Source organism: Liolophura sinensis, chromosome 7, assembly GCF_032854445.1.
Source record: "Liolophura sinensis isolate JHLJ2023 chromosome 7, CUHK_Ljap_v2, whole genome shotgun sequence".
NCBI classification, from domain to species: domain Eukaryota; kingdom Metazoa; phylum Mollusca; class Polyplacophora; order Chitonida; family Chitonidae; genus Liolophura; species Liolophura sinensis.
In genome coordinates, this window is record NC_088301.1 from 53,603,201 (window position 1) to 53,627,280 (window position 24,080).

General features: G+C 36.7%; 1 protein-coding gene across 1 annotated transcript in view; it reads right to left on the minus strand.

The window, feature by feature from the left end:
* The window catches only part of LOC135470035 (E3 ubiquitin-protein ligase RNF123-like), a 33,429-nt gene that overhangs the window by 6,915 nt on the left and 2,434 nt on the right, over nucleotides 1-24,080 (minus strand). Inside the window, 27 exon segments of the mRNA XM_064748736.1 lie at nucleotides 537-624; nucleotides 755-842; nucleotides 1,809-1,883; nucleotides 2,151-2,328; nucleotides 2,591-2,698; nucleotides 3,069-3,158; nucleotides 3,852-3,979; nucleotides 6,366-6,482; nucleotides 7,066-7,167; nucleotides 7,500-7,626; nucleotides 7,804-7,875; nucleotides 8,231-8,292; nucleotides 8,608-8,710; nucleotides 8,945-9,045; nucleotides 9,241-9,316; nucleotides 10,160-10,252; nucleotides 11,028-11,159; nucleotides 11,399-11,527; nucleotides 11,838-11,955; nucleotides 12,388-12,513; nucleotides 12,829-12,896; nucleotides 13,597-13,611; nucleotides 13,613-13,684; nucleotides 22,408-22,493; nucleotides 22,726-22,780; nucleotides 23,310-23,410; nucleotides 23,996-24,078. Coding sequence (XP_064604806.1) covers nucleotides 537-624; nucleotides 755-842; nucleotides 1,809-1,883; nucleotides 2,151-2,328; nucleotides 2,591-2,698; nucleotides 3,069-3,158; nucleotides 3,852-3,979; nucleotides 6,366-6,482; nucleotides 7,066-7,167; nucleotides 7,500-7,626; nucleotides 7,804-7,875; nucleotides 8,231-8,292; nucleotides 8,608-8,710; nucleotides 8,945-9,045; nucleotides 9,241-9,316; nucleotides 10,160-10,252; nucleotides 11,028-11,159; nucleotides 11,399-11,527; nucleotides 11,838-11,955; nucleotides 12,388-12,513; nucleotides 12,829-12,896; nucleotides 13,597-13,611; nucleotides 13,613-13,684; nucleotides 22,408-22,493; nucleotides 22,726-22,780; nucleotides 23,310-23,410; nucleotides 23,996-24,078 — 2,593 coding nt within the window.

The window sequence follows — 24,080 nt, forward strand, 5'->3', positions numbered from 1 at the left end:
TTGAGAAAGTTTTACGACTCTGTAAACTGTTCATATAGTAACCGTATCGATGGCTCTGGGACATACTCATGGTTATTTCATCTAAGAAGCTAAGATGCCACTAAAGTAATAATGGACCTTTCCCTGTACATCATTTTACCCCCCTTCAACCCATACCTATTTCATTGAGAAACTGTCATAAAAGAGCAGATTATCATAAAATTCTAGGTGCCATGATGATAAAAGTTGTTCCACTGCCTGCACCATCTCATAAACTACTATGACAGGCAAACAAGAATCAAGGGTCAATCTGGCCTGCTAGTGGTGTTCAAATTTAAGTCTAAAACAAGGATATTTAAGGTCTAAGAAAACATCTGCAAAATGATGTTGCCACTAAATGTACATCTACAGTAACTTAAACACCTGATCAGAAATACAATAACACTGTGGTTTCTAAATGATGATTTCACCATTTAACTGTCAGCATTCCTTCCCACTATACACATGGGGTACATTTACGTAAAGAAGCAACAAATTTACCATCAATCATTTCTTACCTTCCAAATTCGAACCAGAATCCAGTTTGTTTGTGCCCATGATCTGTTCTCGTATGGAGCCACCAAACATGTGATCAAACTGCGCCTCCTGAGAGAGGGAGGGAGCAAAAAAAAATTCCTTTATAAAAAAAACTGATTTCATGTGTGTATTTTCTCAAAAAAATAATTCTACCTACATATATATCTGAGGAATTGTTATACACAAAAACACCACTTACTTTTCATAGGGCAAGTTCTCCAGAGTCTGCAGTGACTGAGGGTAGCATGTGAAACAAGCCAAGGCCTGCACAATATTGTCCCGAACATCTGAAATAGGTACCTCAGTTTACTGTGCTTGCAACGCTGCTATACAGTGAAGATGACATACTGTATGTATACATCTCATCAGGTTGGTAATTAGCTAGCCAATATATTTTCTTGTGAATAAGCTAAAAGGCAGGCTAATGTTCACCTCATATTGGTACATCATATATGATGATAGTTTTAGCTGATTTGATTTGATTGGTGTTTTACACCCTAGTCAAGAATATTTCACCTATATGACGGCGACCAGCATTATGGTGGGAGAAAACCTAGCAGAGCCAGGAGAAAAACCACAACCATCCGCAGGTTGCTGACAGGCCTTCCCACGTACAACCAGAGAGGAAGCCAACATGAGCTGAACTTGAACTCACAGCGACTGCATTGGTGAGAGGCTCCTGGGTCAGTGCATTGCGCTAGTGCACTAACCAAATGAGCCAGAGAGGCCCCTCAGTTTTAGCTGTTATGCATGTACATGTTTTATTACTATGTATTAATTTATTTAACTGTTTAGGGTTTAATTCCATACTCAATAATTTTTAACTTATACATGTACCTCAGTTGTAGGTATCCTCTGTGGAGGAAACCAGAGTGCGTGGAAAAATCCACCAGTGCTTGGCAAGTAACTGACAAGCTTTCCCACATGCACAGATGGACATGATGCTGGTTGACTGGTTAGCTTCAACATATATATAAGAGCAGATCAACTGCCATACAAGCAACATCAACAGCTTATTGCCACCTAAGTGCCTAAAAAGTGGTCCCAGGTTGGGATCGAACCAACAGGTGTGTTCTAGTAATCAAAAGTCGAGCAACCCTGCCTTAACTCACAGCTATGTACATGTAGATACGCAAATGAACATGTATACATAGATAAATAATATATGGTGCCAACCCTCACAAATGGTTACAGTATACATTTTACACAAATAATTAGCATAAAAAGAGCAATTTGGACAATCTACAACTTACCAGCATTAACAATCCGAGCGTCAGCAAAATGATTTACTAAGAACATCCCGTATCGCCTCAATAAATCCAGATGTCCTGAACATGAACAAATACAAACAACCTGCAATCTCTTCTTATACATGATGAATACTGACTAGATATACACATGTACATGTATCTCAAACCCTAGAGAAGAATTCCTTTTTACTTGCATGTTTTCAATATATCTGCCAAGAGTTAAAGGCTTCTAGTTATTATTGCTCAGGTGATCAGTCACGAGTCAAGGAATGAATCATGATCATAAAAATTGGACACATGCATACGATTTTAGAAACAACATAATTACAGCAATCCATAGTTTACCTTCCAGTTTTTCAAAGGCAACTGTCGGATGGAAATAATGCCTCAGGGCATTGTATGTGTTAATGCACACATCTATGTAGAATTCTGGCATGAACTGGAACAAGTCCACATATGTTGTAGCCTTCTCAATTGTCTGCAGTACCACTTGGAACACCCAGCGGATGTCAGTCTGCTTATTCTTCAAAGACAAAATTGTTGGTTTGGTGGTTACAAAAAAAAATGATCACAGTATCTACAGGAAAATTATCTAATTTCTTTCAAAGTACCATTTACAATTATGGCCAATACAGAAAAATACAACAGTTTTATCAATCAAATATCCAAATAGTCAAGCTCAGCTGGTAACAAAGTAATCATATTAAATATGATGTAGGTAGGTGCATAGCAAATTCAATTTAAATTTTTTGCCCACCCAAACACTGGTGATACAGCAAACTTACCTTAGAGTAAGTGACAGCTATGAACCAGCTCATTTGCCGTGTCAGCTCTGAAAGCCTCTCAGTAAACACAGATCTTGCTCTTTCAAGCTCTGAGCGGATCTCGGAAAACTGATAAAAAAACAAAACAAAACAAAACAAAACAAAAAGACATTTTACTGACTTAACAAACCTACACTGAGTTTTAGAATTTATTCACAGAATGAAAACCTGGCCTGTTAGACTTAATACATATTACAAAGTTTACACACAAACATATACAAGATCGATTGCTATTATTCATACGGTAGTTGTATTTATTCAATATTTTTTTTTATTAGATAATTTTATATTTAGATCACACGATCGCAATCAGATTTATGAATGGAGGAAACAATCACACCTTACCAGGTACTTGACATGTCTATTGACATAAAGCCACAGTAGGGCGTGAATACTAGGTTAATATGATGTATACGCAAAATTGTCATAAAGTGGTTACCTTCTCATCTGCAGGACAAAGTTTCAGCTTCTTTGTTGTTTCTTCCAAAGAAGTAACATACTCTTTCAAACTGTCTCGAAATGTGCAAGTCTAAAAACAAAAGCATAATTAAGTATGATAAACATGGGAAGGTCTGCCAGCAGCCTGTGGATGGTCGTGGGTTTCCCCCGGGCTTTGCCCGGTTTCCTCCCACCATCATGCTGGTCGCCGTCGTATGAGTGAAATATTCTTGAGTACGGCGTAAAACACTAATCAAATAAATAAATAAGTATGATAAACCTCAAACTAGTCCCTATCCGAAAGGAATACTAGGCAACACATAAAAAAGGCAGGTTTAAAAATCTCCCACACGAAGTACAAGGCAGCTGTAACCAAAACCCCATGACTGAGTCTCATAACAGTAAGGTTCCCTCATCACAAACACTGGGTATATTACTGACCAGAAATTTTGAAGACACCGTACTAGCTACAGATGTATTAGAAATAAGTATTTACTTTAATAAAAGAAATAAACCAATCAAGACAGCTTAAAATTTCAGCTAAATATTAGTTTCCTGTTAGCTTTAGAGAGAGATTTATTTATTTATTTGATTCTTGTTTAATATCACACTCAAGAAGGCTTTAGAGGTACACAACAAAGATGTGCACGAAATTATACAACAAGCCCTGGTTTTTACATATTTCACATATAGTTATAAGGCATTACATTGCTATTATAGACATCAGCTTGGTAATCTATGGGTGTTTAGTAAATCCACCTACTATTGAAGCCTTGTTTTTTACCTTACTCAGCTGTTTATGGGCAGCTATATGATACAGAATAATCAGTCCATCCAGTAGTTCCATGAGAGAGTTTCCCGAGGGCATCTCCAAGTCAGGGTAACTGGTAGCCAGACTGCCACCCTCAGCTCCTGCAAATACAACAGTAACATGCAAAGAACAGGTGGAAAACATCCTTTACAAGAGGAGAGGTACATCATTTATTTATTGTAAATATATAACTCGGGGGAAACCCACAACCATCTGCAAGGGGCAGACCTTCCCACTTAAGGCCAGAGTACATCATTTAGGCAAAGAGGAAAACCTGACATGATAAAAGAAAAAATAATGGATTCCTAAAGACAATGCACAATGTACAAAGTAATACCGGATATGTTGTCCCCCTACCATTTTAAACCAATGGACAAGGAAACAAATATGGACAGACTCATGCTGCCAATATGCTTCTCTTGCTTGAAACAGGCCTTGACAAGACCAGACATATCCTTTGTAACAAAGTTACACAAAGTCATCATTTTTTATCATATATCAGCATTACATATATTGTCATATGTTGATATAGGAGTGACTGTCATGAAGACAGTCATCAATTTTTGATTCTGCAACTTCTTGTAAGCTGAGATTATTTTTGGTGATTGTGGTATTATTTCATGACATTGTAGTGTGAGGATTGATGGTTATCATCTCCCAGTTAGTTTGAATTTGTTCAATATTTAAGGTCATTCACTATCAGTAAACCTGTGTTAGGTGGTCATTCTTGTACTTACAAGATGAGATGAATATTTCCAAATTAGTTTATTTCAAAAGATATTATTGACTGTTACATTTAAAGTTAAAGTAGGAGGCTTAAGATTATTAAATAACCTGCTCGTTAAACATTAGGATCCCTGAACATGCTTAAATTAATAACATTCTGATGAAAAACATCGAGAAACAGAGAAACGATATCTGGACACCTTAGGCTATTTGAACCATCAGCGGACACTGTAGATCATCATCTGTCAGTGGATGTAAATCAAATCAGGGCCATGCTGATGAAACTGACAGCTGCCATAAAATTCAAGCTTTTTTACTCCACATTTTTGGAGGGAAATTCCAAACAACATCAAGCATCTGTCTTAAAACAAACTTTGAACATCAGGGAGCAGTTGTATGGGAAATATTCTGAAGGATACTGAATATAGGACATTTATTTTCTCAGCAAAAAACAGTTGCAGAGTTAAAAATCTCACTGGGACTTAGCCATTACCATCAGAGGAGCGTGCCTGTCTTACCAGACAACATACAAATGCGTGTCTCCACTGATAGACCAATCAGATGGAAATTATCTTAGTGTCAGCCAATCAGATCTCTCTCTGTAAAGCACAAGTAGATCCCAAACTCCGACACCCAACGGAGGTAAAGTTCCATAAGGCCTAGCAAATCTAGCAGTCTCTGAACTGAGAATCCCTCGCTCAATGGAAATGGATGACCATTCAGTTTGGTAAACTAGTCCTGGGGAGCATTCAGTTTTAAGGGAACATTTTTGGGTGCATCCAGTTTCCCTTGTGACCGGCTTTTTCCAGTTTCCCTTGTGATCATAGTGAAGACCATTCAGTTTGGTGTTTCCTGAAACTAGTCCTGGGGACCATCCAGTGTTTAGACAATGCTTCCACTATGAATTCACAACTGGATTGTTTGAGGACTCTCAAATCATTTGGATTGAGTGATCACTCAGTTTAGAGTTTGGCAAGCTAGTTTTAGGGATCATTCAGTTTCTGAAGAATGATTAGGGAGCCAGGCATTTTCTGCACAGTAACTTCATTGTGAATTCAATGCAGAAACACTACATACGTAACTTGAGGCTACAAACTAAAACACGACAGGATTTACAGAGCTGAACTTCTGCTTATAACTCATTAACTAAAACTGTTGAGAGCTTTAAACGTATCATCTAAACCTAGGATCCATAGTAATGTGTATACGTTGTACATTAGAGTTGTGTTTCATATTAGAATAAATTCACCATTCGAGTTTTCAGCTGAAATTCTGTACGGACATCGCTTGTTAATAGTCTGAATACCCAAAAGATATAACTCACATATGACGGTGTCTCCAGCGATCAGAAGATGTTGAATAATGGATCAGTGTAATCATACAACTTGGGTTAGACAAATGGACAAGATCATAATAACATTCAGAGAATCATTCAGTTCTCTAACTTATGGTTTCTAGTAGTTTGCTGGTCTACAGAGATTCATTTAAGTTTCTCTAGAGACGACTATTAAACAGCAGCATTTGATTATTCCTGGTTTTCGACAAACACATCTAATAGAAAAGTCTGCTACATCTTAAGGTGATTAATAGTCTTATATTTCTTGTCACATATACGGCTGGTAAATATCTGACTCGCAATGTTCAAGGGAGATTTACTACACAATAAAGTTCAGCTCTTGTGACAAACAATAACAAAATATTTACCAGCATATCAAACAGAATTAGCTGACACATCTATCCTTACAGCAATAAAGTTCTCACCTGTGTGTTTATTAGTAGCTGAAGATGCAGGTAATGACGCTGTAGGTTTACCACTCTTACACTGCACCACTTGTCCTGAGTCTAGTACTGTCAAACCCTGGGATAGATTTACCTTCGCTGAAAATAAAAGATAACAAGTAAAAACACTGTAAAACTCACAGCAATACATTTCTTCTGTGAATCGAAAATACTAAACTAATAGGTCTTCAGAGGCCACATTTGACAAATAGAAGCCTTAATGGCTACATAATAATTGTTTTTATTACTCGATCCTACTGTATACGCAGTAGTACTGTAGTCCACTGTAATAATAATGTCCCTAAAGTTTATCACAACATAACAACAATTCCACTAATGTTTCTTCACACTTCACTTTTAAAACTGAAAGTACATGTTCTGGTTGTAGTCATAAAAGTAAACAATGACTTGCTGCTTTCTTCTCCCAGAAATAAAGTTATTTCAAACACAAAGTACAACTGAGAATACAGAGCGAGTGAACTGACATTTTTATAGCATGCATGTATATCAAAGTGTTTAAGCTAGACTGTATTCTCTGAACTGTTACTTAGCAATGTTCCGATATTCTAAGCCATTCATCAGTGTAGTTCTGCTAGTTATTAGTGTTTACTTTCGTAGTGGCTCTTTAAGTGATAGCCTTAAATACAATGCCAGGCGGACATTTTATTAGACAAATGCTTACATCCCAAGGTTTTATTTAGGTGTGACATCAGCCCTCCACATCTTTGGAAATCAAAGTAGTCAATGGAGTCTTGGAAAAAGTATTGCATAGGTAGGAAAGCATCTGAAACCCACAATGGAAAAATAATTAACGCTAGAATGAATTGAATACATGGAAGAAAAACACAGCAATTACAATTTCAGTCTAATATGGCTTCTATGGACTAGTTATTACTGACTTGCATGTATCATTTATGTGGTTTATGATTGCACCGGATCCTAGCAGTTTTAATGAGAGACAGTTTCCTCTTCCTCTTCATTCTGGTAGAGCAAGTATTTGTCTTTTATATAAAATATCATAAAAGCTTAAGTCGTCAATAAAAAACAGATTAAAAGGCTCCTGAATACTTCCAGTAAAATACCTGTAGACATGAGGAATAAAATAGATCACTATACCTTTGCTGTAGACAAAAACCTTTGGGTCCTCTAGAACAAATTCATCCCAGTAAAACCTTATTGCTCGTACAAGTCGATGGAAAAAACACAGGGAAACAGAGAGTGGACATGCATTCACAGGAGGTAGCTGAAACAGGTAAAAATTGCAGACGTCTGACATTGTCAGAAGAATCAAGACTTGAGTCTTGAGAACAAGAAATTATTTATTATGTGCTGAAGATTATTATAAAAAAGGCATTGCGTTCCACATTTTTTACTGTCAATTCATGGTTCAGAAAGTCAACATTCAAAACACTTTACTTACATGACTGCTACCTGTGTTCTCTTTGAGATACAATCTGAACTTTGACAGAAATATCATCCTTGTTGTGGTACCCTACATGGACAAAATATTCAACAGGATAACAAAAACAGTACACAAAACTATCACCATGATATGACCAAAATCCTTTGAGTCTCAGATAAATGTAGTATTCCATAATTTTGTTGATAATGTTAGAAAATCATCATTACCTAGCTTAAATTCAACATGAGACACTATTTCCCTAATGAAGTTCATATTTGAAGTTAAATGTTGTTTCCAATAAAAATGTACGATTCTATGTTTATAGCCTACTACAACTTTAGGGCAGGCACTTTACCCACAGGGCAAAATGTAAACTATTGCCATTTCACAAAAGCTTATATGTAACTGCAGGTTGCTAGTTAAAATTATAGTGTACTTGTCTTACTTCCTTGACATCACTGTGAATAAGCAGGGTTTTCAACATCTCCACCTGAATATCTTCAATTTCTGAAAACAATGTTCAATATACCTCAACATTTAACGTAACATGGATTTTAACACTTAAATGAGACTGTCCTGAGAACATGCACACAGCACATGATGAAATATCCTCCTTGTGTCATTGTGCTTTACATACATGCACTTCTTTTTGAGAACATTGATTCTAATACACAGGTTCATAATTTACAGTAGTTTATGGGCAAAAAGAGCTTCTATGATGGAACACTTCCCAGGGTACTTTTTCCAGGTGAGCTAAACGCTGAATATAAGCTTTAGCTTATACAAGCAAAAAATGCAGACCAACAAATTTGCTGAAATTACCTTCTATTTTTTGGCGCAGTCTGTCACAAGCATCAAGGTATTCGCTGTTCTTCCCTGTATCATCCCCATGGCGAGTAGAATCAGTGGTTGTCTCCACACCCAGCTATCAAAACAGATTAGCCAATATCCATGTGTAAAGACACACAACCTAACACATTCTTGGAAATAATTCAATCTGCTAACTGTTTCATAACTGTTGATACAAAAAGTCTTCACCTTGCACCATTTCTCCACAAAAAATGTTGAATATTATTGTGCAAATTACAAAAGGACAGTGGAATGAAAACATTGATCTTCATGAGAGGTAACGAACACATTTGTACCAATTTGAACATACCACTTTTTGATGATTCCAGTCTACAGTTGGAATTGCCTCAATAAGCCCAGCTTCATCCAAAGGTTTTACATACAGAAATACAGGAAAGCGAATTTTGTTGAATTTACTCAATATTAAGGTTTAATACATAGAACATGTCAACCATATCTATCAATGTGAATACATTCTCTATCAATGTGAATTTACACTCCTGATGACTGAACGCCATTGAATGCACAAACGTGTCATCATTATAACACACCAGTTAAGATTTATAACTTATGCAAATCTTAGCAACAATGTACTTAAAAAAGGATATAGAACATTGGTTAGAAGATATCTTCTCGTCGTTTGATGCCTCAACAAGGTCAATGCAAGAAGAAGATATGTTTTCTGAAACATAACAAGAAATCATTTATTTATTGTTTATGTTTTCATTATATTTAAAAATTCTTCACCTTCTTGACAGAAGACACCATGAATGAGGTGGGTATGGGAGGTATTTAAAGCCGCACCTCATCCGGTATTATACACGATAAACAAACTGCTCATTTAGAAGTGTTGGTATACCAGCGGATTTGGAATGCAACATCGTTTGTTGAAAGATAGTGATATAGTGAATGATTATAACTGCACACACAGAGATATAGTGAATGATTATAACTGCACACACAGAGATATAGCGAATGATTATAACTGAACACACAGAGATATGGGGAATGATTATAACTGCACACACAGAGATATAGTGAATGATTATAACTGCACACACAGAGATATAGCGAATGATTATAACTGAACACACAGAGATATAGGGAATGATTATAACTGCACACACAGAGATATAGTGAATGACAACAGCTGCACACACAGAGATATAGTGAATGATAATAGCCGCACAAAGAAAGATATAGTGATTGATTATAGCGTTCTATTTTATTATTAGTCCTGGCGACGATGAATTGGGCATATATGATAACTAGCAGACAAATCAATGCAAATCTCTTTGTCACAGGAAGCAAAACCGAAACATCACTGGTTTGACAGCCATACTGGATACCAGATTATCACTCACTCATATACAGTAACAGCCTGAAGATAGCTATATAGGAGCCCTTGAATACAGAATATAAGTGGAAAAACCCTGACACCATTTTGTAGTGTTCAATTCTGTACAGGAAATTTTAGCATCACACTACATAGTCTTAGTATGTTCTCAGATTGACGCAAATTTACCTGCAATTTGAAATCAGTAGTGACCGGAGCAAATCTGTAGGCTGAAAGGAGAGATATGGCCAAATTCTCCAAACAGCCTTTGAGTTCAGAATCCTGTGATTAGAAAATAATTACACCATCGAGGTATCAACTCACATTCAATTATAAAAAAAAAAAGACAGTTTTATCTGATGTAAACTAATTAGTGTTAATGCAAAGCTGTAAATTTCTGCTGAGAAAAGCACAAAATTTAAAACACATGAAGAAACATGTTAACATTCTCTTGATTTGAGGAAATAGGAAATTAAAGCACTATAGATCCTCTTGCATAAAGCCCCTGTAGAATTACCTGCACGCAGCCAGCACAGCAACCCATGGGTATTATATCGCACTGACAATCACATGTGCACGCTCATAATATTACAAATGCTGAGTGAGAGTGGACCCAGATTTATCCCACTCATACCGTAACTCTGACTCTTTCTAGAGCACTGCATACATTTTTTTTTCAGTTACCAAAACAGAAGAGATGTACTTTTAAGTATAAAGATCAAGACTTTATACGAACACGTTCTTTGTTTAAACTAACAATCAACAGTGAAGGAGAAGCTTTACTCAGTTCATTGATCATGTACTCCATCAGACAGCAATATGCAAACAATTACACAGGCAATTATAACCCCTTCAGGATTATCTACAGCTCAACAAAAGTCAAGGCCTATGCATCAAGTCATGTAATCATTCCTCAGAGCCTTGATTGGAAACTAACTTGTCCATGAGTTCTACTGCTGGGTGGAAAGTCCCCCATCTGCTGCCATCATAAGCATAAGAATGATGGCAATAAAATCATGACACAACTGGGGTATCAGACAACTTTTATAACACTTACCTGCATAAATGTCCACATCAGGTCAAGTAACCTGAAAACCTGGGAATGGCCAGACTGATCCGTAGCATTTTCAGCTTCATTCAGCTTCAACAGGAATTTCAGCAAAGACGCTTCCATAATGTATGGACTTTTCTGAACATAATAAAAATACCCAGTCAAACCTTCATGCTCAATAGTACATTTCATACACATTTAGTTCACTATAAACACTTTCCATTACAAATCATTCAAATCAAATTCCTTTGAAGGTCACAGTGCACAAGCATACCCATAGAATTTTCACAACTTTTAAACGTTTTTACTTGTACTTGCACACCTTTACTTTCATATTTTTACACAAGGTTACCTTAATGCACAGAATTGGCACTTACGAGCAGAGGAGCAAATCTTTCAAATATGTGAGCTGCCACAAGAAGACATGTTGACTGTCTACTTCTGGTTTCCTCCTGAGGCAATGGGACGCCATTGTATTTACCTGCCAGTAGCCTAGCCTCATCACACTGAAATGAAAATGTTTCCTGAACATGTAGTCTGAACATACCAGTGGTAACAAACTGACCAAACAAAGCCGTGAACAGTTTCATGACGCATAGGGAATAAAACCCCAGACTGCTTAATATTTACAAATATCTGTACAAAGTAAAGTGAAACACATGTAGGTAAACAAATTCCCAAAAAAATATACATGTAATGACATCATAATATAAACTTAGCTCCTTATAACATTAGATTATCAAAACTAATTATTTTTTAAAAAGAATTTACATTTAAATGTTTGGTACATAAACTACATGGTTGCAGTGAACTCACCTTCTCTGCCTCAGCTAATATAGGGAGCAGATTATCCAAGTATTTAATCAACAGATTGGCTTTGATTAGATCTACCTGAGGTGGAATCTGTAAAGGTAGGTAGCCATCCACAGGATACTTGCAGACAAGTTAAGGATAGATATGAAAGGCTAAAGGAGATATGTGTTAGAAATACTGCCTCATAAGCTCCCCCAAAAAAGCACTGCACCTGAACACCTGTAATTTATTCTGCTATGACCTTCACTGGTATAATATTTTACCAGTGTAAAGTTTTTTCCTAATTACATTTAAACTTAAGAAGAATGTCAATCCTTGAAAAGTAAGTTACATAATTAAAAGTGTGTTGGGGAACATATTTTATCACTCTTCTTTGCTTTGACAGTGTAAAAACAGACGAAGCTACCTACAACTTGTTCTTAATTTTAGCGTCAGTTTGGTAGAATTTTAAAGCAAAATTACAACAACTGGCTATATCTCACAGCAGCCTGTTAGCATGTGTTAGTATTGATCACATATAGCTGATTGATCATTTGATGTCATCAAAGGATATCTAATGGGCGTGGCTCCGAAGTTAGCCCTAACACTCTCTTGCTGTGAGAGGCTAACAGCTGGAAAGTATGCATACCCACGTCCTGTTTTGACATTTTCAAAGGCCACACCAAGAGAATGCCCATTTCTGAAAGGGGACATGTTGATCATTACAATGACATTCCAAAACATGAAAAAAACTACTGGCAATTTTGTAAGCTTTACTTTAAAATTAGGGATGACAGCAATCTGGACTTTCTAGCACCCACTGTCTCTAAACTGTATCATACTACAACATTAAATTTAGCTTTAATCAATTTCAATTTAACATTCATCAAATCTTATAAATAAATGAATATAAAGTTTAGCTGTAGGGGGCACACTCTTGAATGGCAATGTGTATTAGTATCTGTAATATTACAATGTTCTTCACATGACGTCTGATATATACTGACTGACTCACCTGTAAAAAGTTATTTTCCCATTATCACAGTCTATAGCACAAGATATCACATCACCACACAGCCAACTCTGAGAAGAAAAAAATAATATCTTTTCAACTTCGTAAAATAGCAACATTAAAAACCAAATTTCCTTTTAAATTGTTACAACTTCATTGTAGTACAGACTGATTTTATAACTTCTTTATATATACAGTACACGTATGACACTGTGCAATCAAAAACTCTCCTAAACAGATTTAATAACATGTTTTAACACTAAAATAGTTGGCACTGGCTGCAAGAAGAGCCAAAACCTAAGAGTACCCCTGTAGCATGTACATTTTTTTCTTCCATGCACATTCTTAACCCAATATATTCCCTAATCTGAAAAAGTTTATTTCAAAACATTTTTCTTGTTTATTTACTTGATTGGTGTTTAATGCTTTACTCAGGCAAACTTGACCTATGCCCCCATGCCAGCCAGCATGGCAGTAATTTCAAAACAAAGAATGTTTAACAATGTGTGCTTTCTGCCCATTTAAACTGTCAAAGGGAGAAGCCTACCTGCAGATTTGGCATCTGGCAGCAACCTGCAGATGGTCATGAGTTTCTCCCAGGTTCTGCCCAGTTTCATCCCACCATGATGCTGGCCATCATCATATAAGTGAAATTTCTGGAGTACAGGGTAAAACACTCATCAAATAAATAAATAAAAAAGTAAGACTTGAATTATCAGCACACATGTTAGTTCATTCCATGTTCACTCACAAAACTACTGAAATCCTCACCTCTCCATATTTTCTGGGTTCTTACATTCCATTTTCTCAGTCTGCTGCCATCATAAGCATAAGAATCAACTGTATCACCCACACCCTCCTAAAATACAAAACATACCACATTGCTCTATGACCACTATGTGTTTAGACATATGTGACTTATAAAATAAAAGATTCTATTTCTACTGCGCTAAAATTATTGCAATAGTGTTGATTTATATGCCTTATTTATAATCAACATTTTCTTCCAGGGGAGGGAATTTTATATGTTTTTTTAAATTTTGTTGACTTACACATTTCAATACCTGAGAACATATGCTTAATGACCTAAAGTTTCACCCTGGGACTGGGAAAGAGTATCCTAAGATTCACTGCGTTGGTTGTTGTTGTTGTTACTGACCGTGCCATGGAGAGAGCATCAGGGGTGGTCAGGGGATTGTACTGACAGTACAAGAATGTAATAAACGAGCAGTTAGTCTATGCTCCTACCACCAACAGTTTCATGTTTTCTTCAGTTTAATCATAGTAATTTTAGTGCCCTGCACTTCAGCAACAGATTGGGTTGTTCTATTATCCTTATTTTGTGATAAATAGAAATGTGGGAGAAAACTCTGTGAAGATTAAACATGACTACCCAGTACCTTTACACATGTGGAGTGTCATGTCAAATATTCGTTTTTAAACTGCAGGGCTCTCTGTATACAAAGATGCAGCAGAATTTAACATACGCAGATCACTCCATACTTGCAAACTATAGGCCCACCAGCAGACAAGATGAAAATTTGAAAATGCGATCAAGCGACACCTACACACATGCGTTTGTGCCTCTGCAGCTAATCATTTGATTCTGGTGTAATTTGAAAGACTGTTCACTTCTGCCCATATTTCGTAAACATGATTACATTATTTACTTAATATTTAATCAAGTCCCCTCAGATGAAATTTTAGTCATACCGACTGGTTTTATCTACAGGTGGATACAAGCCACTTACAAACACAGAACATGACATTTCCATGTGTCTACCCATCTATCACATGATTTTTGCTGGCGAAAGGCAAAACAATATTATCTGTCATTGGTGACAGGTAAATGACGTCTGGGCAAAACTGTATAGAGGAAATCATAAAACATTTTAGTTATAAAGCCAGTGATGGGGCTGTGTGAACTCCTAATGTGATAACTACTCAAACAGATCGTGTCCCCCGATATGCCAGACTCGCACACTGTTAAATGGACGTCCTCGATATAAAAACGCTAGAAAAGGAGCTCTTCTGAGAGGGCAGTTCCCACTGTAGAGAAACAAAATTGTGTGTAGACTGACAAACTAAATTGGAATTACATTGACACAGGAAGATGATGACAGCTATTTCTCAGTGAAATTCGATTTTAGCTAAAATACATTTGTACACATATTCATTGCATAATGAGGGCTCTCAGCAGACAAACTGTTTCACCAGATAACAGTGTGCGGCGACTTCCACGTAGGCCTAAACCGAATAATCTGTTTGTCTACAGTGTACATTGTGCCAGGGGTTCATAGACGTCAAGCTGGCCCCACAGTTCATACTGCAAACTTATAATCAGCGCACATTGCCGTTATTGTTACATGTATTTCAGATACTGGTCCCAGTGAAGTGTGAAGACCTGCCCAGAAAGCTTACAACCTAGAGCATAAGCCTGATCGACTGAAATTCACAACTGGTCTTGACATTACTTTTAAAAAATTTCCATAGTCATGAATGAAGAAGAATGGTCATGCGTTAATGGCTTATGGAATATTTGGTTGTCACTCTCAGTCTGTAAAAGGACGTCAAAAATCAAAGCTAGAAGAAAAAAATATTTGAGAAAATCAAAAATCATACAACACCCTAACATGAACATGTATATCAGAAACTAATCTGAACAGTTCATCTAGATGAATGTTTTGTGCATTATGTAAATTCTCTTGAAATATGATCCTTACTTGTCAAAATAAACAAAGATTTCAATCAACAAAAGCAGTTGAAAACAAAGTCAGTTTTGACTTATTGACAGGGTACAAATCACATGCAATTTACTGCAAAAATCAGCTACCGGTAATGAGAACATTAAGATACCGACAAATAGTAATTTACCCCATGGAGTATCAATTTTAATGATCCTTTAAATGGAGAGGCTACATAGGCTTACATAGAGGTTAGATACACTACTACTTTACGTATCACAAATTGTCACTTTTTCCACGAGGAACAAAGCTGGATCTCAACGGCCCTGAACAAGCTGGTCCTCCATGTTCAGTACTTGAACAAAAAACAACGCTTTTAATCGATGTCACTGGTATTCGTTTATATCTCGAAAAGAAGGTTTTAATTTCACTGCTATAAGCCATTTATCAAACTTCAGACTCCTTAAACCAAAATCTGGAGGCAAACTGCGTGCCTGCCTTGAAAGGAGCTGAAGACACGGAACCCAGTCAGACAGTATGCGTTCACATGCAGTCACTTCACATTGAGTTTATGTAAAACTTTGAATATTTCTTTTGTAAAAAAAAAAAAAAACTTATATTGAAATATAGCTGGTAAAGCAGCATTCCAAGGTTCAAACCGGTATTGCCAGCCTATGCGGTGTCACTTTCAGTTACCTTAATGGTGTCCATATATAGATACATAACCAACTTTATTAGAAAGCCTATATTCTTCCTAGTCATTAGTGCATTGTATGTGCACTGTATATCATATGTATGTAGTTTGGTCTTTTTTTAACACAGCTCAATGATTTTCAGCATACATAGAGTACATATACAGCATTTTGCACCCAGTGGTTTTCAGTTTTACAGCTGTAACAGTTTCCTGTCATGTGACCAATAAATATACTAAAAATTTTGCTTTTATAAAAACTATATGTCGCAGGAAAGAAATAAGACTACATTCATGATCAGTGCGTCAAAATAGGTCGGGTGGCGTGGTTACAATATTTGTACATTCATCTTGGACATAAATGCATTTAAAATGAATTATATAACATTTGGACATAGAAGTGCCAAATATAGTAAATTGGCCTTTGAATGATTTTTCAAGCACTGCAACTTCCGCATTAAGACACTTCAAGGATTTCCTGAATGCACCCAGAACACATATAGCCCTTTGCACTCAGCCATTTTTGGATTTATAGCTATAGTAGTTTTGTTTCACATGACCTCCTAATATGGGGGAAAATTGCACTTTTTCAGACTTTAATCGCAATTCGCCACAAAACTGTCCATCAGAGAAAAGAAAACAGACCAGATTCATGATCAGAACATCAAACTACACCAAGCAGCGTACTTAAAATATTTAAATTCAGAAAATTATAATCACATAACAAATTGGGTAACCTGAGATCGAACTCTGACATGACTGACTGGTGTGAGCAATCCCCGAGCGATCTCCCTAACGTCAATCATCTCTGCCGTTCAACTGCCCCAGACACATCTGTGTCCTGGCACACAGCTGTGACATGGTTAGCTTTTAAATCATTCTTTAATTAGGTCAAATTGGGGAATATTATGCTAGCACCTCCCTCGCTATCTACTCTATTATATATATATATGACCATGTCCAGAATATAGTCGCAATTTTCACTTGAAGTTTTCATACACATTTGCTTTACACTTATACCTCTCATATGAGACCATGTTATTGGTTGAAAATTAATACATAACCACATACACGGCTTTGGAATCTTTCAGTGCAACTTTACACCATTTATCATTGAGGCAGTTGGACAGTCATTTCCATTTACACAAATAGATCTCAGACAACATGCTTTTTGTGAGAAATAATGCAAAAAACATAGCCAATGTAACAGCAAGTTTATACTGAATGCTTGAATGTTCACACCTGAATGCTTGCATCGCCCTGTATACAGATGATAGCTAAGCCCTTGTCAGAAAGCAAACACTTGGACCAGGGCACATGTAGACATCTGTCGATCACCAGGGCCTGGTTAACGTATGGTAAAGAAGGCACGGTTTGTGTAAAACAAAGCTAAATGTTGGAAATACATGCACAGCCTACACGGAGTGGCCTTGCAAAAGTTTATGTGTAAATTTGGGAGGAAATGGGTGTGGGGGGGTCCAATGGTACAGGGTTAGCCAATCACAACTGCAGTACATACCACATAATCAAGAGATGATACATGTGTACACAATATATGTCTCCAGGTTAAATCAATGGGCTTCAATTCGTATCTCTTGAATTGAGTACTTTCAATCATACACATTTAGAGAGACAAGTTTTGCTCATAGCTCAAATCTGTTAGCATACTACGGAAAGAGCATGTCTTGGGCTGCAATTTGGTGCAAGTTTCACATATGTTGCTCCCATAGTTCTCGAGTTACAGGTCATTAAAATTACATACCTGAATTTTAGTTTTTTGACTATATCTCAAAGTTACAAAGACAGGTAAAAATAAAAGCAAATTCGGAATCATCAGCTTGAATACAGCAGAATATGTTAAAAAATATGTCACAGCTTCAACCAATGGAAAGCTTCCAAAATTTTTACCGGAAGTCAACGATTTTTTCAAACATACTTGGGGCACGTCTGGGGATGGTTTTCTCTCATTATACAGAGAACTATTTCACCTTCGAATAAGCTAAGCCCATATTCATGATCAGCATGCTAAACAACACACGACTGAATTCCTTGCCCATTGAAATCTGATAAAATTTATTGCATGTCCATATTTTGCCTTTTTCAAGATGGCGACGATTTTTAACTAGATTCCAATTTGAGACAAGTTTTTATATGTCATTTTAGAATTTATTTATCTGATTGGTGTTTTACGCCATACTCAAGAATATTTCACTTATACAACCACAACCAGCATTATGGTGGGTGGAAACCGGGCACAGCCCGGGGAAACACACGACCATCCGCAGGTTGCTGAAGGATCTTCCCACGTACAGCCGGAGAGGAAGCCAGCATGAGCTGGACTTGAACTCACAGCGACCGCAATGGTGAGAGACTCCTGGGCCATTACGCTGCGCTAGCACGCTATCATTTTAGAAAGTGGATTAAGTTACAGTATTATCGTTAATAGGGACTACACTTTCTGATTACAGTTAACCATTTTTCTATACGGTTAATATGTATTGCTGGCAATTTGGTGCCTGATTTGAACGCTGGTTCGAAACCCAGTGGTATCAGCCAATTTTCAGCACTAGAATCTGTGCAATGCCGAAGTGTAATCCCTATTAACGATAATATTGTCAGATTCCAATTTTTCCTCAAACTTTATTGTGCTATGGGCTATATGTATCAAAATTTCAGAGTACTTTATTTTCCCTCTTTTTAACTTGATGATGTTTAAAACATTTTCACATTTTTCAAAATGGCCTCCATGTCACATGACTTCTGGAAGGAAACTTCATACACCATTTGTCTGTTGTACAAAACAAAAACCAAATGCCTTTAAAACTGGTGTTAGCTGTGTATCATAATTTGCATATTTCAACACAATAAAAAATGCATCATTTTCAAAAAAAAAAAAAAAAAAAGATTTTCATAAACGACTAATATTGAGCTTTGCAAACTAGAATGGGACGCCAATGGACAACATTCCGTGACAATTTGAAGCAAATTGGTCCAGCCGTTCTCCAGAAGATTTTCAAAGAAGTGTCATGTATCTGGACAAAATCCAATATGGCCACCATGTCATGCGACCGATCATCACCAAAAGTTCCAGCACACAGGTTTATCACTAGGCCTATAATGTGATAAAATTTCAGCTTTCTAGCTCTTACCAATTTTTCTACATGAGGAATAATAACCACCATCATAATTAAAGCTGTTATCCCACAGCATTGCCAGGGTCCACACTATTACCTATCTCCCACATCTGGTAGTAACCTAATAACTTCATGGTAATAAAAAAAAAACAGAAAAATAAACTGAAAAAATTGAAAAGGTATGAACTGGATTTGAACCCCTGAATGCCATATGGAATGGGCCTACCACACAAAAAACAGTGTGGAAGCAGTTCAGCTTTGATCCACTGCCCATAGCCCATAACAAAAGACAAAGAATACAGTGTAACAAGGATAAACTCCATTCCCATAGTAAACTGCACTCAGCAAAGTCCAGCTTTACACCTACAACGTTTTCCTATCACATGACCACCACATGATGTGGTGCAATCTGGCTTTTTCACACTTTGCATAGTACATATCTAGCCCTTCGCACTCCGTAAATATCAGCGTTTTTCTGTAACTTGACCTCCAAATATATGGAAAATTGCCTTTTTTCGAATTTTGATCGTAATTTGCATCAAAAGTATAGATCGCAGAAAAAAATAAGATCAGATTCGTATAAAGGACCTCAAAACTACATCAGGCAACCAGTGCATTTCTACAATTTTCTAGATATCAAATGATTTTTGCACACGTGATTTGGCCCCACGTTTTGTGTCTGCTTTCTAAGTTTCAGCTCGCTCGGATCAACCCTTCTGGAAAAAAGGACATGTCAACGCATTGCCGTGGCAATATAGTAGGAAGTAAATTGGGTTGAAAATAAATATTATAGGAAAAAAATTTCCATGTAAAAATGATAAGAAATAGACTGGAATTAAAACTCAGAGTGCTAGGGCTAGTATGCAGTGCCTAATAATTTCATGATACTTGAAAAAAAAAAGAAGAGAAAAAAAAGACTAGCAGGATTTATCTGGATTTGAACCTGAGACTGCTAGGTACGTTCACTGGGGCTAAAGATGAAAGCCAGTGAATAGAAAACAAATAATTCTGTCAGATACAAAGGCTCTGCCACACGTACATATATACTGTGCCTTTGATGTACTGCTCCCGGCAAAAGACAGAATCACAGTTGGGAGAGACTCTACCTCCTCCCATGTCGTGTAAATGGGAGAATTTTGAGCAATTTTTGATGGTTTCTTAGCAAAAACTATATGATTTATGAAACTAATTCTTGAAGAATTCCTGACAACATACAGCAGAAGATAGTATGTTTGGTTAATCATTTAAACAATATTTAGAGATGATGTGATTTTTACGTGACTTTGGAGGTTAATTACAGCCTAATTTGCATATAAAAGTTAATGTGTAAGGTTCACTGATTAGGGTTATCCACCTAGAAACAGCAAATAGAATTTCAACCCGACAGATATACAAGTTTGTGAAAAAAAGATTTTTTAAGCTTAACAAAGAAATTCAAAATGGCCACTAAATTACGTGACTGGCTAATGGACACTGAACGTCAAAAGTTGTTTCATAAGTTCATTATCAAGACTGCAAAGTTTGGATTCTCAAGAAGACTAATAATAACTAGATTTGAACTTCAAATTGCTAAATATTGTATGTAAAAAATGTAAGACTGATAAGGAATAGACTGGACTTGAACCGCATATCTAGTGTACATTAGTCTTCAAAAAAAAAAAAAGAACAAAAAAAAAAAACAAATAAAAAGATTGGCAGGAATTAACAGCATTTGAGTCTCAGGCAGCTAGATACAATATTCATTGGAGCTTGATGGCAACAATTCCTGGGATCGGCTCTGTACGCTCTCAATAAATTGTATGCTGAATAGTAGAAATAAGCACGCAAAAAGAAGAAAAAACAAGAAAAAAAGGAAATGGAAAAGGGACATGTACTGGATGTGAACCACAGACTTCCAGGCATCATTTCAAATTCGCCAAGTACTGAAGACTAGCCTAGAAATTATGAGGCTTTGATCTTCTGCTGATAGGCCAGGACAAAATGCAGAAAGAATACATTGTTGCAGAGCTGAAGCCCATTCCCACCCTTAACTGCAGTCAATGGTTTCATGCAGCCTAGCACAAAGTTCCCATGTTATTTACATAGGACGGTTATCTACAATTTTTGGCATTTTTTTAGTCATAACATGAAAAAGTACAAATCCAATTCTTGCAGATTTATAATCGTGATGTCCATGGGCACCTGACAGTGTGTTTGTTTAATGATATTAAGCAGTTTAAAACACTGACCTACTTTTGATCCAATTTCCTTTATCAGTTTTGGCCTTATTTGCACACTAAACTGAAAGTTTTTTACAATACGGGTAGAGCGATCCACCTAAAACCTCTAAGCGAAAAGTTTATCTCAATAGGTTTAGCCGTTTCGGAGAAGAACGTCAAAAGTTGTTTCATATGTTCTTTATTAACACTCGAAAGTTTTGTTTTTCTACCTTTCATAGTTTTCGAGATATTGCAATTTTTTGAGTTGACTAAAAATAATAATAATAATCCAAACGATTTCAGAGGTGTCCGGCAAGGAACTAGTGTGGACCCCTAATAGTAAGAAGAATCCACTCAATTACAATAGGGGTTCCAGCTTGAACACCTAATAAATATAACCAGTTAATGAATTTTTATTCAATCGGATCGAATACCGACTCGTCCAGACGACTTCTATGAACCCATGTGCACATACATTCCTTGTTTGTTCTTTGATTTCATTAATGGGTATGTTTAGAGATGTACATGTAGGCCTAATAATCAGGAGATCTGCACTCCTCACTGTCAGTGACTTGACCCTATGTGGAGAGGACAGCAAAGAGAGCTGCTACATGTAAGTGCAGGCTGAGTAATGAAATGGGCAAGGGGCTATTCCCGCTCCTCTGTCATCTTGCCACCAACTCAGATTGATCAAAAATGAACAACAGTAACTCATGTGTGAAACTTTAGGTCATTTACTTTACTGTGGGTACACATATTTTTCAGTCAATCTCTTTACAGTGTTATAAGATGCATTTTGTTTTTTGGATACTTTATGGTAAAAGCATTTCAAGTGTTGCTTTGTTCTTTTTACCTAGATTTCAGGGCAGACCTACCTCCTGTGAGAATTTACACTGCAAAGTACACCATCCCAACTGCATGACACCCTTTGACCCCAGCATCACTTCATACAACCATTTCCCTGTGACGCCAAAGCAGACAATAATATGGATTAAATTACAAAAGCAATCAAACTAGTTTATCATTCACAAAACACTGAGTCTTACTGTGCTGTAGAAGTTGGAAGCATTAGGTCTAGCACTGTAAATATAGGCCAGTGGAAGAAACTTTGCCAGTAGTTGTATTCCATTCGACAGTAATGCCATAAATACAGTTCAACAAACACAACTGCTACTGGACAGAAAAGGACATACCTTTGTATACACAGCAGTTTGCCCTTGTAGTGCTGAAGTTACTGTGACTTGAAATCTGAAAATAAAGCCACACTTTTTCACAAACCGTTACAACTTATAATCAGAAAAGTTCAAAAGAACAGACAAATAATAATACAACTTTAGTTATTTCTGAAAAGGGTCAGAAAGATATCTAAAAAGCCACAGCCATTTATTTCTGACATGCTTAATAGTTATATATCAACTTTCACTCACGAGTTCATACGAGGCCATATGATACGTCATGTTACAGCAGCCAGAAACACGATGCCATGTCAATCGTAACCCACATACATATGCTTAAAAGGCAAAACAGGGATTGGTTGACATTAGCGGAAACAGCCAAACCCTCAATTTATACCTATAATTTGCGCCAGATTGGTTAACATGTTGATGCTATCGATTGTCTCAATGTGCTCGATTTGGCTTTCATTGAACTGCGATATCATCACAAAAATAAAATGTTAAGCTTTTCAACGTTCCTGCTTGATACTTTACTGATGCGTCTACCCATCTGGTCTAGTGTTGTCTTTTCTTCTAAGTAAAAAATACTTGAATAGACTTACAGAAAGTCTGTCTGGCTCTTCTAAGACTCTGCCCACACTGGAGCTTGTATCAAACACGACAACTGCAGGGCCTATTCGACCAGTAACAGTGGAGCTTTCATCTGAAAATGTACATGTATGCAACGGGTGTAAGAATGAAACTGATATTATGACCCAAGAATAAGGTATTTCATTCTACTATTTCAAAAATTACATTTTTTTTTCGACATATCTGATTGAAAAGTATGCATGCTACTTTTTTTACTCTAGACAGTATATTTTAATGAAATAATCAAATATTAATGTGCCAATAGAAGAACATCCCAATGTGACTGTTACATGTACACATACATTTTGAGCAGTGTACATCTACATGTACTCATTTTAAGGTTTATGAGACAATATTTATTTATTTATTCATTTGATTGGGGTTTTACGCCATACTTAAGAATGTTAAAATGGCGGCCCGTATTATGGCGGGAGGAAATCAGGCAGAGCCAGCGGGAAACCCACGACCATAAGCAGGTTGCCATGAGCTGGACTTGGAACTCACAACGACCACATTGGCGGAGATAATTAATAGTACTACAGTGTTTTTAAAATACATGTAGTAATATCTAAGGGATCTTTCTAATATGGCTTTTATTAATATCCATACATGCCATAAGAGCCTTGGTGTTATAGAAGACTCTTCCCTTTTTTCATACCTTTGACAATTCCACATGCTGCCAATGAGCTATGCAACTCCTTGTCTATGTGATCATCAAGGTTATGTAGTCCAAGAGCTTTCCT